This window comes from Mustela nigripes, chromosome 14 (assembly GCF_022355385.1).
Source record: "Mustela nigripes isolate SB6536 chromosome 14, MUSNIG.SB6536, whole genome shotgun sequence".
NCBI classification, from domain to species: domain Eukaryota; kingdom Metazoa; phylum Chordata; class Mammalia; order Carnivora; family Mustelidae; genus Mustela; species Mustela nigripes.
Window position 1 is genome coordinate 95,982,077 of NC_081570.1, and position 16,972 is coordinate 95,999,048.

General features: G+C 55.6%; 1 protein-coding gene across 5 annotated transcripts in view; it reads right to left on the bottom strand.

Moving 5' to 3' along the window:
* The window catches only part of KCND3 (potassium voltage-gated channel subfamily D member 3), a 215,517-nt gene extending 201,342 nt beyond the window's left edge, over window positions 1–14,175 (bottom strand). For 2 of the 5 annotated variants that reach the window (XM_059375743.1, XM_059375739.1), the window contains exons 1-2: window positions 12,334–12,551; window positions 4,477–5,660 (exon numbers count right to left, since the gene is read on the bottom strand). In XM_059375743.1, coding sequence (XP_059231726.1) covers window positions 4,477–5,582 — 1,106 coding nt within the window. In that variant the 5' untranslated portion in view covers window positions 5,583–5,660; window positions 12,334–12,551. Of the gene's footprint in view, window positions 1–4,476; window positions 5,661–11,799; window positions 12,103–12,333; window positions 12,552–13,327; window positions 13,522–13,831 lie in introns of those variants that run through there. The other 3 variants (XM_059375741.1, XM_059375742.1, XM_059375740.1) reach the window with 3 other exon arrangements.
* Between the last annotated feature and the right edge of the window lie 2,797 nt (window positions 14,176–16,972).

The following is a 16,972-nucleotide window of genomic DNA, read 5'->3' on the forward strand; positions in this document are numbered from 1 at the left end:
TTCTTGCACTGGGTGGAGGGTAAACCTGGTCAAGCACCCTGGTTCTGTGATGTGCCTGTATTGATTGTCCAGGCCCGGCTCCCAGTCTCACAAAACCTCAGGCAGGCCCCTTCCAGGATTAGGTTTTAAAGGGAAATGCAAATCACCTGGAGGCTGCTTCATGCTTGGAAGAAGTAAAAATCGATTCTGTTTTCGTTAAAGTGATTTTTGGACACTGTCAAAAGCTCTCTCATCTCAGGCTATGGGGTGACAGATAGGCTGCCGTTCTTGATTACATAAGCAAGCCAACCTGGAAGCGGCAGGCCATCGCACCAGGAACAAGGCTGCTCGGGGCCCTTCCCAAGCTCCCACCCTGAAAACAGCCAGGAAGTCCTCATCCTCTCCAGTCTCAGAGCTGGCTCTTGACGGCCCTGGTGGTTGCTTGCTCTGCAAGGCTTTCCTTCCGCACGTTCCCCACTTCTGCACGCTCCCCAGTTCCACACACTGAACTGGAGCCTCACCCACAGACTGACTCAGTCTAGGCCAATCACGATGCCAAGCAAAGTCAGACAAAATTCAGAAGGAAAATCTGCTTTAAAAAGTCTACAGCATAGAATATCTGCGTGAACTAGGTATGTTGGTCTTATTTAACATTGGGAGTTCTGCGTTACCCCTTTCCTCTGTTAACTGAGATAATTGAGGATTTTATTTATAACAGTGATTAGAAGCACCAACAGTAATCCTTTCATGGTGCGTGTGGGAGCTCCACGGTCAAGGGAGCATAAAGGAAACATGAGCTGGCCATGGGGGTCTTCCCCACCAGCCCAGGAGGCTGCAAAGGTAAGTCATCCTTGAGCCTTGGTGACAGTGGGGCCATTATTGTTCTGTGTGCTTAAGGTAGTTTGAGATATTAAATAAACAGAAATAATCGGTTCCAAGAAATTCCTCCCTGGAGGACACCTGAGTAACTCATCAGTGAGTCCTGGGAAAGAGGACAGAGTTAGGAACCAGAGCGAGGGAGCATGAACTCCCCTCAGCGCATCGGTCCTCGGTCCAGCCGCATGGTCTGTCAATTGGCCCTCCTCTGCAAAGGAGTCAAAGACAGTTTCTGCAAGACTGAAACTGGAACTTGGGGCAAGATTAGGGCAGGGAGGATCCGAAGACGGGAAGAACAAAGTGTCTGTTGGGAGCTGTTGGAAGCACTTGGACAGACGGTAGAATGTGGCAGAATACTGGCCCCTGGTATTCCACAGCCACTCGGGGCTCAAATGCCAATAAGGAGTAAGAAAAAGAAGCGTTCTTGGGGATGATTTAGGCCTGAAACTAGCCAGTGAAAATGTTCAGGGCGGGAGCCAGCCAGGGGAGAGGGAAACATTTCCGGGGTCGAGTTGGGAAGACCTCCAAGCAGAGCAAGAAGATCACCCACCCACCACACCCCCCACTACCACCACCACAATGCTGCAGAGTGTCCCAGGGGGTGGACCAGAGGCCAGGTGAAGGCTGCCCTCCTCTGCCACCAGAACTAGGGCTGGGCCAGAGCACGCATCTTAGGCCCACCCTAGAAAGAGGACGGGCAGGTCTGGAAAGAACTGAGAACAGTATCAGGCCAGGCAAGTGGAAAAGGCGCCCCATTCACATTGACCAAGCCGTTAAAAAGGGTTTTGCCAAATACCCTCTATGTATAACCAGACAGCGATGCTGGCAATGGTTTCCATTTGCTGGCAATGGTTCCATTTGAAGAAGTCAAAGTAGCCCAATCCAGCGTTTGACCAGGAAGAGGTCAAAGTAGCCCAATCCAGCGTTTGACCACACCAGCCGGGGCGGGTGGGAAGAAAAAGCTTGCTGTCCCATTACTTATCCGAGGTTAAGGAAAACACTATGGAAGGAAGGCTTCTTTTCCTGCTCATTCCTATACCTCCCAGAGGCCAGTTGTTTGCAGGCATGGGAAGAGCAGGGCGAGGAGTCCACAGGGCCATCGGGGAAACACGCTTCTCCCTTTTCCCCTTTCGTCTTCACTCCCAGCCATCCCCTTCCTGCCCTCTGAAAGTAAATACAAGGCCGAGATTGTCCGTCTGCTGACACTGGACTTGCCCCTTGACCTACGGAGCGGATGCTAAAGAAAATCATTGGCCTCCCTAGCGACAGGGAAACAGTGGATTTTGCCAGGAATGCAGTCATTGATTTCCAAGGCAGCATTTGAACCGGCCAGATGAAAATGTTTCATTTACAAATTCCCTGTGTGCCTAAGGCAGTGGCTGTGGTACTCACTGTGCTCCTGTTCAAGAGCGACATGCCTTGAATGAACTAACCCCTGAAGCCATAATGTAAAAGAAGTAACCCTGGAGGTCTGCTTTCCACCCACGACCCAGAATGGTATACGGACAAGCGGACTGGCACGTGAACAGGGAATGGGCGCTGGAAACAGCCAGACTGCATTGGAAAATCAGCTTTGCCCCTGATCTGCTGTATGACGACAACAATCTACTTGACCTCTCTGGGCTTCGCCTGCTGCATCTGTGAAGTTGGATGGCATTTTTCCTACCTTGCAGGGCTGTTGTAAAGACTCAGAGAGATAATATATGCAAAGTGCTTAGTGCACCGCTGACACACAGTAGACACACATGTGCTGTTATACTAATAATAAAAAAGTAAAAGGCAGGTGGTCTCCAAAGTTTCCATCGATCTCCTCTGAAACGATCCCACTTAAACTCTGACATCCATCCATCTCCCCTGTTTTGTCCCCACGGCAGTCCTGAGGCATCACTCTAGTGTCATGAGTCCCCTCAAAGGACACATAGGGCAATGGACAGTCACAGCCACGTCAGGAGTGGGGCCAGGGAGGTCCTGGACTTTGGAGGGGGGGGTGTCCCTTTTAGGAAAGTATGAAAGGACGGTTAGGGTCAGCCTCCAAACGGCAAAGCTGCGTCTTCTCCTGACCTGGTGAGCAACTCAAGAGGAAGTCAAAGTAGCCCAATCCAGTGTTTGACCAGGAAGAGGTCAAAGTAGCCCATTTTATCCTTAAATATCCTACTGTGCCAAGAGACAAGGTCAAACAACCAGATGTTCCTACCAACCCCGGGTGTGAGTGCCTGTTCGAAGAACTGTGTGTGTGTTGGAGAGAGAGGAAGGGGCAGGATGGCCTGTGTCAGACAGACAAGAGGGAAACGGAATGCCCCCATTCAATGTAGCCTCCACAGATAGACAGTGACACCCCTTGCTCCCCCCTCTCGTGTGGCACAATGACAAATGTAATCATTTTAAAAGGTCCCCTCACCTGCTCAGTCATTCCCAATAAGCACACACAGCACTATGGAAAACCGACACCAGTGCCGCGGGGTGTCGGCCAGGAAAAAAAATTGAATCACCAGGACGCCACCAACCAAATTGTCAAAGACCAAATAAAAAGCTTCAAGAATTCTCCATCAGCAATATAATGCTTCCCAGCCTAAGCAAATACAGACCCAGCATATGAATTGTAAAGGGATTTTTGCATTAGCCTCAATGACTTCCAACGGCCGAAGCAGAAACCCTTAAGAAATACATGATTCCATAAAGCTGCCTCCATTGACTCTAATCCTGTTAGGGGAGAAGATTGCAATCTCCTTCCTGAGCCCCTTCCTCAGATGGAAAGCTTTGCAGACCAGCCCCATAAATACATTTCTGTGACCACAGCTAGGAAAGGGACCTCGGGGAGGCAGAAGAGATGGAGTCACCCACGGCCTTGCTGAGTGCCTCTCCCTCTTTGGGATGGTCCTGCTGCTTTGGGGGCTGACCCCATGATCCCTTCAGGCCATCTCACAATGGCCCAGGTAGGCCAGGTCATTCAATCACAGAGTCAGGCCGGGAAAGCAAGGCTACTCCTCCTTCAGTGAGGAAATAAAAGTAAGTCCGGTGCCCTGCTTTGCAGAAAACCCAAGTTCAGAGTCACTTCGAGAAAGTCCGCTCAGAGCTACTGAACTGTTGAGCGACTGTGGCTGGGCGGGGCGGGGGGGGGGGGGGGTAGTAAAGCCCAAGAGAGAGAGCCTGCAGATACACGACTGAGAAGAAACGCAGCAAGGATCCAGAGAGAGTGCTCTCCGTGTGTTCTGGTTAATGCAACTGTGCACCCTCCTTACAGCACTCCCCAAACTCCTCCCGCCCTTCTTCCTACCCACCTGCTGCCCTTACATGCACCGATGCGTTTCAGAATGCAGCAACCGCGACTCACTCCACCCCACACACAGACACGGAAGGCACGGCTGAAAAGAGAACTAACGTCTTCATTTCCCATGTTTTATAAAATGCATGCTGCCGCCCCCTCCCCAAGAAAAGTCAATCCAGAGCAAGCTCTCGTCCCCAAACGAATCACCGGTGCGCTTTCCTCCGTCGGATGAGACAACTCCCCTCGCTCCTATGACCCTGCAAGGCGACTCCGCCCCTGTCCACTGCACCCCGCTACCCGCCCAAGTTTCCCTTCCACGTAACCTTCCGCCCAACCCGCCACCAACGCGGACTCACCCCAGCGTGGTCATGGTGACAATGGTGTACCAAAACGAGGCGGGGATGCTCGTGAACTTGCTGGCCGAGGAGCCCTTCTCGGCGTAAAACATCACAGTGGCAAAGATGATGATGGCCATGGTGAGGGAGAAGAGGAGGAAGCCGAGCTCGGAGGCGCAGCTCTTGAGCGTGTAGCCCAGGATCCGCAAGCCCTGGGAGTGGCGCGAGAACTTGAAGATGCGGAAGACGCGGAAGACGCGGAGCGTGACGAAGGCGCCTGACACGTCCTCGTTGTTGGTCATGACCAGGCCGATGTAGTAGGGCATGATGGCCACCACGTCGATGATGCTCATGACGCTGCGGACGAAGCGGTAGCGGCTGGGCGCCGCGAAGAGCCGCAGGAGGTACTCCACGGTGAAGATCATGACACAGGCCGTGTCCAGGCAGAAGAAGGCCACCGAGTAGCGCTCGCCGCACGGCAGCTCCTTGCTCCCGGGCACCGTGCCGCACGGCACGGTCTCCACCACGTTGGTGATGACCGACACGGCGATGAAGAAGCCAGTCACGTAGTAGAAGACCAAGGCCAGCGTGCTGGTGTGCGGGTTCTCGAAGGCGCGCCACATGGTCTGGCGGAAGCTGAGCGACGGCATGGACTCCTGGTTGTTCTCCGAGTCGTTGTCGTCCATGAGGCGCTCGGCGTTCTCCCGCTTGCGGTCCTTGTACTCCTCGTAGCAGCAGTCGCCGATGATCTCGGGCAGGATGCCGTAGAAGGCCAGCTCGTCGTCGTAGGCCGAGATGCACTCGTAGCGCGGGTAGTGCAGCTTCCCCGTGCGGTAGAAGTTGAGCACGCAGCGGAACACTTCGGGGTCCCTGTCGAAGAAGTACTCCTTGGTGTCCTCGTTGAAGAAGAACTCCTTCTCCGTGCTGCCCAGCAGCGTGTCCGGGTAGCGCTCCAGCGTGGTCCGCCAGGTCTGGAACCTCCGGCCGCTCACGTTGAGGACGATCAGCTCATCCTGCCGCTTGTTCTTGTCGGCGGGGGCAAGGGGCATGGGGCAGTTGGCCACCGGCATCCACCCGATGGCCGCCGCCCGCGCGAAGGGCAGCCAGGCCGCCACGCCCGCCGCCATGGTGACGACTCCAGCTCTCGGGCCGGCCGCTGCTGCTCAGAGGCTTGGCACACCAGCTTGGAATCAGTCCCGCGGCCCCTGCAAGACAGGAGGAGAGAGCAGAGGAGCTGGTGAGCCCGCGACTGCCTCCCCGCCCAGGGAGGAAATGGGACGCGGGGCGGGGTCAGCGCTGAGTGAGAGACAGCCAAAGTCCTAATGACAAATCAGTGGAACCCAAAGCACTACCCAAGGGAGGGGACTTGATTCTTTTTCCCTCCCCTCCTAGAGAGAGCACCTGGGCCAGGCCAGTGCAGCCGTGTGGGCTTGCCAGATGTTGTTGACCGCCCAACAAACTGTCAAGTTCCAGGAAGGCTCAGGAGCATTTGGAGGGAAAGCCTCTTTGGTAGGAAGATCTGGGAAGGTGCGGGTAATAATCAGCTCTGAAAGGTTATGGCGTTATTACGAATTTAAATTGGGAGAGGGTAAATGAGTTCTCATTAAACAAATTTAAAAGTGGGATAAACATGCTAATTTTTATTTCACTCTTCACCCACCAGGGTAATCAGGAATGGGGGAGTGGGTGAGGGAGATCAGGTAAACATATTCTTTCTACTCCTCATGGGTGAGGTAGGAGGCTGGGCCTGCCCATGTCTGGAAAGTTCTCCTAGATGGCAGGTGAAGATGGTAGGCCCAGAGCTTGGTACGGTTCTTTCCCCCAAGTCCCATGGAGAAGGCGGTCCCTGGTGTGCTACTCTCTGGGCCAGCTGGCAACTTAGCATCCATCCATGCCCCTCAGAGCCAGGACAGAAAAATGTGGGGGGAGGCTGTGAGGCTGGGCAGGGCTCTCCTTCACCACCTTGTAAAGCGGGTCTTGGGCTCTTGGTTCACCTGCCTTCCGTGCATTGTCCCTCTCCCTCCCAGAGGAAGCTGATCCACACTCTGCCATCTCCAGATTCCTCGCCTCCCATCTCCATCTGCCCACCATCCATAGCTCCCTCGGGTTATGTAACAATACTCTTTCCCATGCCAGCCCCTTTCACCCGGCTCCACTCCAGCCCTGGGCTGCCTCATCCCTTCCCCCAGCAGACTCTGAACCACACCACGGACACATCTCCCCATCACCTGCATGGATGGGTGGGGATGGGGAGGGACAAGGGCTCGGAGAATTATTTTTGGCTTTGAGAAACAGATTTACCTTCCCAAATCTGGCTTTTTAAGGATGATACTGAAATGACTCTGAATCCCCAAATGTGTTACCATCTGTGGGAAGACATGTGGTGACACAGAAACACACGTAACAGCACCAGGAAATTGTTTGGGGTTGACACACTCATTTTCACTGATCCTAAACTGGCACACGGGACCAATCCTCTCTCAGAATGATTTGGACCCTCTGGAGTTCGGGTTGGCTTGACTCTATGTTGAAATGAATGAGGCAGAGGTTTATCTTGTAAATGGGATTTTGATCTTCATCTTTCCCTCTAAACCTGCTTCCTTCTCCTGGCTACCAACTCCTTTAGGCTCTCAGATCTCCACCTCCTCTCAGTACTGAGCTGCCACTAGAGTGTCCCCATCTGGATGCCCTTGACCCTGGACAAGGTCAAACCAATCCTACCTCCTTGTCCATAGCTGCTCCTCAGTCAGCCTTTTGTTCTTGGCTGCCCTAACCCCAGGCCTGTCCCTTTGGCCATCTTCCTCCTTGCTTCGCCCAAAGGGTTGCCCAATAATGAGACAACAGCTCTTATTGCCCTCATGATGGCCCTCGTTCCCTCAGGCCTCCTTCCTTCCCTTCCCACTGGCCTGCTCATCTCTCTCGTCTCACCCCGACCCTCCACCCCTGTTTCTCCCGGTCCCCAGAAATCCATTCTGCTCAGGGTGAGCTCCCTAAAACCAGGTTCTGGTGTTACTGAATCCCACAACCTATGATCTCAGGTCCGAACTCTCTGGCCCAGCATTCCAGCCTTGCTGCAAACGGATCCTGGCTGACCATTCTGGCCCATGCCCCGTGCCCCGTGCCCCATGCACCTGCCCCAGCCTCCAGCAACAAGAGCAGAGCGGCTCATGCACAGGCCGGGCACACGGGGAGGGGGCTCTGTTTCTGGACACTCCTTCTGTGGGGAATATCCTTCTCTTTCAACCATCCTATTCGCCTCCCTATTCCCCATCCTCTCTGCCATGCCCCCTTCTCTTGCCACCTTGAAATGCTCTCCCTCTTTGGGCTCCTAGTGTTTTGTTTGCCTCTCTTCTCCAGACTTCTGGCCCCCTGGGCTGGATTGCGAGACACTTTCTATGCATCCAATTAATACTCGTCGCTAACAATCATCTTACACTTACTCTATGCACTGTCTTCCTCAGATCATCTCCTGTTACCCTCACAGCAACCTAGGAAGAAGTCTGAGCGTTGGCAATCTGCCAGCCGGAAAGGGTTAGAACAGGGATCCCACCTCAGGCAGCCTGACGCCCCCTGCCCCCCACAATGCTACCTGTCTACTCTTAGGTCTTCTTGTCCAGAGAGGGACAGCCGCTGATGTTGACAGAGGGCTGGCTGGGTGCCAGGCACCATCTCAACCCACCCCACCGACACCACTGTCATCCCCGTGTCACCGATGAAGAAGAGGAATCTTGAAGAATTTGAATAACTGGCTGAAGGCTGTGATAAGAAGTCATAGAGATTTAAACCCAGGCAGTCTCCATGTGGGGTTCAAGGGTACCACCCTGTTTTGCCCATCCCACAGTCAGCTCCTTGAAGGAAAAGACCACAACACCTCCATTTTTACCCGACAGCCCGGGGGGCAACTCAGCATGCTGCACTGGAAGGTTTTCACACTGGAAACCCGGGCTTTATACGTGTCATTTGCATTCTATCAATCTTACTCCATGCCTTGCTAAGGGGGTGGGGTTCAAGGATAGACATTCTCTCTCCTGACAAACAGCAAACTCTGCAGCCAGACCAGAATCCAAAGAATCCAACTCAAGTGCTCTGACTCACTGTGCTCTCAGGCGGGTTTTCTCAAGGAGCCAATCTCTGCCTCAGTTTCCTCATCTGCATGCTAAGGAGGATAGTCACAGGTGCCTCTGCTCCCTCATAAAGGGAGGTTGATTCAGATGCCGCAGAAGACAACAGGAATGACAATGACATTGCCTATAAATGTCATCACTCAGAGAACAGAAAAACAGCACAAGCCTGATGAGCTCTTGATTATGGCAAAAGAACAGGGGGGTTGTTCATTCCCCGTGGTGGGGAGCCGCAGGCCCTGATGCATCTGGGAACACACCCTGCGCATTTTATATTTTTTCCAGAAATGTACCCTGCTCACTCCCATACTTTCTTTGGGCTCTTGGGAGGATCTGCAGTCCTTTCCTGCACTCTTCGCTGGGTTTTCTAGGGAGCAAGGGCGGTTGGACAAGAAAGCCCGCAATGCACGCTTCGGTCCCAAGTAATTCCAATTCACATCCAGGGCGTATCGATGGTGTGCTGACGAGGCTCTGGGCACGTTTTAGGCACTTCTGCAGCAACAGTTTAATTTATCCTCACAGAAAATCCTATGACTTGGATGTTTCCGCCCATCAGTTTCAGGGAGGGAGCTGAGACTCAGATCCCTTCCGAGGGGCTGAATTCCACGTTATGCAGGAGCTGATGATTTTTCGAGCAGGTGATTGACCGAGTCACTACCGAATGGCTCTCCTGACCTAAGTGTAGGCAGACTGATGTTCCTCACAGTAGAGAGCAGGCTGCAGAGATGCCCCTCGCCCCAGTCCAGGCAGCAAAGAGCAGGTCAGGGAGCTCTGCATTCTGTGTCACTTCTCTCCTGCACTGGTGAAACCAAGCCCCCAAGGTGCCCTGCACCTCAGAGTCCTCCTCCTCTGTCAGAGGAGAGAGCTGGACAAGAAAGTAACAAGGAGCCTTTCGGCTCAAGGCATCCCTGACTGCCAGGATCCGGGACACGAGGCTGGAGCTCCTGAGACCTCTTCGAACAGCTGCCCATGCAAAGCAGGAAGTAGAGCATCTGGGTTTGTTGCTGTGGGGACAGACTTCGCCGGAGCCTCATCTCCACAAGAGGCAGTTCTGGGAATTCCTGATGAGGCTGGTGCCCAGAACAGGGTACACAACCTGCATCAACTCAGAGCTTGAGGCCATCCGAGACCGGGTCCTCCTGCAGAGCCCTCCTGGCCTCCTCCCAGACACTGCACCCTGGACCTCTGACCCTTAACATCTTTGCTTTATCCCGAAGTGGAGCTCGGAGAGGCAGGACTTTGAGGGGGTTCGGGCAAGGCCTGAGACTGCTGAGCCAGGAGGTACCCCGTGAGCACACTGCTCGGGCCCAATATGCAGCTCTGCACCGGGCCGGGCCAGCGCCCTTCCCCTTCCAATCTCCCAGTGCTGCTCTAGCCTGACCAAGTCTCAGTGGCTGGCATCTGTCCCTGCCAAGCTGAGTCCCACCCCTTTACCCTCTTCACCTCAGGCCCATCTCCTCTTCTCAAGGGCAATGAGTACCTCATCTATGGCTCGCAGATGAATAATTGAGAGTTATATGGAAGGAAAAATAACCCCTGTCTATCGTAAAGGCTTCTAGTCCCAAGGCCCAACCAATCCAGGACAATCTTCCCAAAGAAGGCCAAGCAAAAGCCAGGCCATCTCCAGAGGCTCAATCCCTGTTCCCCTGGTAAGAGGTACCCCAAAGGAGCATTACCCCACTGCTACTGTGTGTGTGTGTGTGTGTGTGTGTGTGTGTGTGTGTGTATAAAGGGGGTGGTGAGCTTTGGAAGGGGAGGAAAAGTTTCCCATCTGATACCAGGCCCAAGGCCATATAGCCTCCACACAAGCCCACAGATGTGACCCTGTTTAAGCAGGGCTTCTCCACGGCACTCTGTGTAGCGCTCGCCCCTGACAGGCTCCAACACCTTGTGGAGCAGACCCAGCTATGAATTCCAGCAACAGGCACAAGAGTGCGGCCCCATTTCCAGCCAATGGCATGGCACACGCCTCAAATGCCAAGGTTTTACTAGGACGTGGACGCTTTACAAATGAAAAATCTGAAGCTATTTTTGCTTTTGGCAGAAAGAGTTTGACAGTGGGAAAGATGGGGGTGGGGGGAGGCCAGGGAAAAGCCATTTAAAACAGGTGAGGGCTAAAATGGCAAAGGCAAAAAATTCTAGAAGAGGGGAATACAAATTCTCCTGCTGTAAAAAAGACAGCTCTATTAAACAGCTTCTGTTTTGGAGGGAGAGGGCCCAAAGTGGGCAAAGTGACAAGACAGCCTGTCCTGGGGACTGACACCTAACCTGACCCCAGGCACAGGGCAGCAAAGCACCCCATCACCAAGGTCTGCCCTTCAGTGACCTCGGTAGCGTGCTGGGTGTGGAGAGTCTCTGGAAACTTTTACCTTCCATAATTTTACAACACGTTGCTTAGCCCAGAATGGGGCCAGTATCGGGGCAGGGAGGGTCCTGACCATTCAGCGGGCCTTTTCCTCTGCCTTCAGGGTTTGGATGGAGGGGCACAAAACAGACAGGGTGCCAGGCTGGGGATCCCTGAGGTACATGCCTGGGACAAGCACACAGATCCTCTTCTCCCACACTGCCACTCCTAGGCTGGCCAGGGCACTTTCCTGAACTCTCTTTTTCTCCAGCCTCCTCAACAGCAAAAGGGAACAAGCTACTAATCTTTCTTCCTCTGGGGGTCCCTTGTGTACTTGCATTTTGTTGCCTTCAAGTAGCAACTGGGAAAAATAAACACATCAATTCTGATCTGTGTGCCAACATGTCCTCATGGGGAAATGGACACATGCTTTGCATTGAATTCCTACACGCCCTTTCTATAGACATTAAATATCCAGGTTTCCTTGAAGTAACGGTAAATACCGCATACATTTAACCATCACATACATTCATGCAAAATACCAACATGCACCACGGAGGAACCCCAGCCCAGTCTTACAAACAGGATCGTAAGAAAGTTCAGACACCCTCTCTTCAGAAATACAACGGAGCTATAAGATTCCAGGTCCGGAACCTCAGCCTGTTGCTGACATATCAGGCTGCCCAGGGATAAAAGCAGAACCTCTTGGACTCCATTCAAATGTCAACGCTAAGCAAGGACAGGAATTCAGTTGATTCCAGGTAACTTCTCTGTCCTGTCCCTTCTGCTCCCCAGCCCCAGTATAAACACCTCGCCAAAGCGAGTCTTTCGAACCCCCCCCCCCCACGGCCCGCACTGGCCCCAGTGTCACTTAGAGACCTTTCCCAGAGCTCGCGGGGTGGAAGCGGCGTCGGGCAGGACCAGATGTGCGGCCCCCCGCCTCTGGTAGGCACACCGCAGGCTCGCCGGGCTGGAGAACTTTGCGAAGCGCCCCAAACTGCTCCCTGCTTCCACCCTCAGCCATTTCTCTTGTCCTCTCCTCGCAAGGAGCGGGGGTACCGAGCAAGCCGTCGCCACCTGCCGCCGGATGCCGGGGCGCTGCCTGTGGCAACCCCCGAGGGAAGACAGGCCAATGGAAAGAGGGCAGAGGTTCACACCCCCAACCCCCCAAGCCTCACGTCGCCGAGCTGCCCGGAGGTGGCTGCACAGCCAGCCGGAGGGAACCGACGCCCCCGGGCCGGCTGCCTGCTCCCCCGCGGCGCCGGCCCCACCCCCAATCCTTCCGGCGCCCCAGCGCCCACCCACCCGGGCGCAAGAGTGGGAGGGTGCCGCGTGGGCAGCTGGAGCAACAGGCGTGGGAGCAGCGCTCCTCACACTTACTGGCTCCAGAAGGCTCGGTCGGGTCCCTCTTACCTTCGGCGAAGCGAGCCCCGGGCCCCGCGCCCCGCGCCCGCGCGCGCGAGGAAGCTGCGGCCGGGAGCCGGGGGCCGCGGAGGCGCCGAGCGCCCAGCAGCGCGGCGAAGCGCCCAGCAGCCGCCGCTCGCCGGCGAAGTCTCGCTCGCTCCCTCCCTGGCTCCGTCCGTTCGTGCGTCCCTCGGTCCGTGGGGCCCTCCCTCCCCCGCCGCCGCCGCCGCCGCCGCCGCCGCCGCCGCCGCTCCAGCCCCGGCTCGGCGGCGCGTCCCCTCCCCGCCGCCCCGCTCGCGGGCTCGCGGGCTCGCGGGCTTCCTCGCTCGCGCCCTGCCCCCGCCGCTGCCGGCGCCGCGCGGAGCGGAGCCCGGCGGGCCACCCGCTGCCTGGCGAGGTCCCTCTCCCCAAGGGGGAGGCGGTGGGGGCGCGGCGCGGGCGGGGCGGAGAGGAGAGTCCGGGGGCGGCGGCGAGGCTGCGCCCTCGGCTCCCTGCCGATCCCCGCCGGCGGAGCGGCTCCAGGCCAGGCCCGAGAGCGCGGCCCGCCAGGCAGCGGAGGGAGAGAGGAGGACGACCTGGAGGCTCGCCGCGGGAGGGTGCCCCGGGCGAGGGCGTGTGACTCCCCGCGCGAGGGTGTGTGTGAGTGCGTGTGTGTGTGTGTGTGTGTGTGTGTAGGGGCGCGCGCGCGAGCGGGGGGCGGGGAGACAAGGCAGAGCCTGGTGCGTCTCCCCGGGCGAGTGGAGGAATCCTAGGGTGTGCCTGGAGGTGGCGGAGTGTGCCAGCGCGGGTGGAAGCGCGTGTGCCGGCAAGGGTGGGCACGGGGGTGAGCGTGGCCAGGTGAGCTCGGCTTGGGCGTGGGGGCGGAGCATTGAGTGGGCACGAGTGTGAGCTCGGGGGCGTATATACTGGGGATCCGAGGAGAGGCTGCACGGAGCGCTAGTGTGTGCGCGCGCGCTTGGGGTGGGGGGGTGTGGAGCTAGCTGGGTCTCTTTCTCTTTCTCACCGACTGTCCACGCGACACCAGCACTTGCTCACGGCCGAGCCCCGCCACCTGGCGAGGTGGAGCCTGCTACCGCACAAGCTTTCTGGCTCGCCGCGGCTTCATCTCCGCGTGCCTCCGCCTGCAGGGGCTGGAGATCCCAAGGGGGACTCACACTGCCCTGATCCCACGTAAGAGCCGTTCTCCTCCCGGGGCTCGAGGGGCAGGACCCGAAGGTAGGGATTCGTCCTCTTGTCCTGCCACGTGTTCTAGTACCCAGATTCGAGAGTCTGGACTTGGGAGGATGAACTCTCAGCCTGAATCCGCCCTATCCCTCGGTCCCTCCCAAAAGCCCACGGAGCCCCACTGCCCGGTGCCCCGACACAGGATGGGGAGCAGGTGGTCGGCACGTGCCCATAGGACCCGGCGGATAGAGCCCAGCGGAGCCCCCGAGTCCGGGAGAGTGGTATCGGGCCCAGCCTCCCCTGCTCCCGTCTGCGGCGCGCGGAGTCTTCAGTCCCCGCAGACCTTGCGGACCGGCGGCTCCAGCTTCTCTTGTCTGCGGCCCGGGTGCCCGGAATCCCGGAATCTCGGAATCTCCGTCTGTGGCTCGAGAAGCCAGGCGGCTCCTTGCTTCAGCGGAACCAGAACACAGGGCTTGAGCGATCACAGTTCTGAGCGTAGAGAGGTGTGTGCCTGAGACGGACAGAGAGGAAAGCCAAGTGTGTGGTGAAGGCGAGGGCGGGTGTGCTGAAAAGAACCTCGCTGAGTCCGGATGGGGTTTCTGGCTTGTGAGAGGTTTCTGGCTTCCAGGTTAAGGGGTGACAGTCAGTCGTTGTGGTCTGGGCCGCTGTGGGTCCCTGGAAGCTGGAGCCCCTCTTTCACGGATTCCTCCTACCTTCCCCAAAGCCCCCTTCAGTGTGTCAGTCTGAAAGGTGTACAATTGGCCCTTCAAGAGGTGGGTGTGGGATCCATTAGCATTTGCCAGGAGTCCCAGAGCTCTGTGGGATTTGCATACTGATTTACATACAGTAATAATGATTAACAACACTGCCACTCCCTGGCAGACCGGGGAAGAATTCAGGGAAGGCCTTGGCGCTGCTCCCACTTCCCTCCTCCCTTCCCTCTAGGGAAGAGCTAATTTTCTCACAACTACAGACCTTAGCTGCTAGGACCCCTGGGACCGCCCAGACTCCGGGTGGGCAGGTCCAGGGAGGGGCACTTCCCCTCGGTTCTCCACCCCCTGGTCCAAGTGGGGAGAGTTAAAACCCCCTATTTTATTTCTCTTGTACATTCCCACCTTTGTTTGGCATCCTGGGATAGCTCAAGTTGCTGGGTTTGCCCCAAAGCATAGAGGCTTCTGGGAATAGTTAGCTGGGGGACTCCTTCCTCTTCCAGAGAGGTCAACTGATGGAACAGCTGTGCTCTCTTGTGCCTTGAAAGTCCTGTTTGAAGACCGGGCACTGATTCAGAACCCCCAACCCCACCCCCCTCACACACCCCTGGCCCTGTTCCTCCCAGGCTACCATTTCATCATTTAACAGAAGTAGCTCTAGAGAGAAATATGAAAGACTTGAATTTCTCGTCTAGGCCAGTAAGTTTCTTATTTACCTGCCCTTCTCACAACCAGGTGACCTGGAAAATAAGAGAGAGCAAGAGATGGGCAGAAGAAGGTTCCTTGACTCCGGCAGCTGTAGAAGCCACTGTCCAGGAGGTGTTGTCCCTCCCAGTGGCTGCCATCCTCCCACTGGCCCTTTCCAGGCCTGCATGGCTTCACCTTCCCCCTCTCTGCCTCTGGCCTGGCCTGGCCGGGATTTTCACTTGCTTTTCCCCCATGACACGGCCGCTTTTCCTTTAACTCTCAGCTTCTATTTAAAAAGCTAATTTGGGAGCTTGTCCATGCTCCCAATTCAGACATTTTAAATAGGAACTGAAAGTCAGGAGCTGCCAGGACACTAGCTTTCTTCCCCTTGCCACCAGCCTAGCTCAGGCGTCTGTTCGGTTGTCCTGCTGGCCCTTGCTCTGTGTGTGTGTGTGTGTGTGTGTGTGTGTGTGTGTGCGCGCGCGTGCGCGCGCCCGTGCAAGCCCGTGCAAGCCCCCGCACGTGCATGCTTCTGTGGGTGTGCCTGTATGTGTATGAGAGAGAGAGCTATCTTTTCTATTTAAAGACGGTGCTCCTGTGAATGACTATTCTCTGTGTCTGTGTGTCCTTCCTAAGCTGTGCACACATGAGGATTCTTCTTGAGTCCTGTGGTTCTGGCCATTCTTTGCAGAACTTGTCCCTGTGGACTGTGAGGGCAAGAAGCAAGCCAGCTCCAAGTCAGCCACCTCCGTGCTGACATGCCAGGCTGGTGCGCTTGTGCAGGTCTTTCCCGGGGCCGCTGCACTCAGGCTTGCCCTTTGAAGCTGTGCCTTGGAGTGTCCATCAGGGTTGCTCTCCCCTGCTCATTGCTCCTGCTGTCCTACTTGAGCCATTTGCCCCATGTTGGGCCAGGAGCCTGGAGAGAGACTTTTTTGCACCTTTGATGGTTGCAGGCTTTCCTGCATTTGACAGAGATTCAATGCCCTACATACCTTGGAGGTCAAAAGCATAGGCTCTGAGGTCAGACTTCTGACTTTGAACCTTCCTCTGTGACTTACCAGCTGTACGTCCTTGGGGAAGCTCTTTACTTTCCCCATGCCTTAATTTCCTCATCTGCTGTAAAATGACAATAGATGCTACTATTTACCTTACGGGTCATTGTGAGGATTAAATGAACTCTCAGAACTTGAGAACAGTGCCAGGAACATAAGAAGTACCATAGAATTGTTGGCTGTGGTTGTTGTTCAAGGCAGAAGGGATGCAAACAGGATGTTTGCGGAAGAAGGCGGAACAGCTGGATGGTACACGGAGACATGCGCTCTACCCGTACAATGATAAAGATGCCCAGCCACAGCCTGCAGAGGGTCAAGTTCACCTTGTTGAGATAGTTGATTCCCTAAGTCCCAGAAGAGGGAAACTTCTGGCAAAGGAATAAAAGAGGAGCCACAGGGATGGGATAAGGAAGGGGCTGGACCAGCTGGAAAGTCCATGGGGCACTTCCTGGGGACCAATTTTATGCTAACCATATGGGCCCAGCCTCCCTTATTCATCTAACCATGTAAAGCAAGGCTTGATGGAAGGGCAGTTCTAGCGAAGGACTCAATGGGGATGGCCATTCGTTCTCCCTTAGTCTCCCCTTGGGATTTGGGACCTCTGGCTTTGATCTGGCCATGACCTTCTACCTCTTCTCCCTGCAGCTGGACATCTCAGCATTTATTCATGGGCCAACTGAATTCATTGCCTTCAGTCCCTGGGCATCTCATCAGGGCACAGCAAGGTTAAGTGGCTTCTTCAGGGTCACAGGTAGGAACTCATGAGGCCGCTAATAAGAGGGAAACAATGAAAGACCAAGAATCAGAAAGCTTCCAAGGGATGTAGGGCAGGACTGCAAGTCATTGAGGTATATTTGGTTTAGTAGGAGCCTCAAGTGGAGGAGCCTCACGTGCTGGACTCCTTGCTGGGTCTCCTCTAATCCTGCACGGCAGATTATTACCATTTTTTAGATGGGAAAACTGAAGGAGGTCGATGCACAGGGATGCATCCCAGGCCACACCCCTAGAGTGAATCTCTGAACCCTCCCTCTTTCC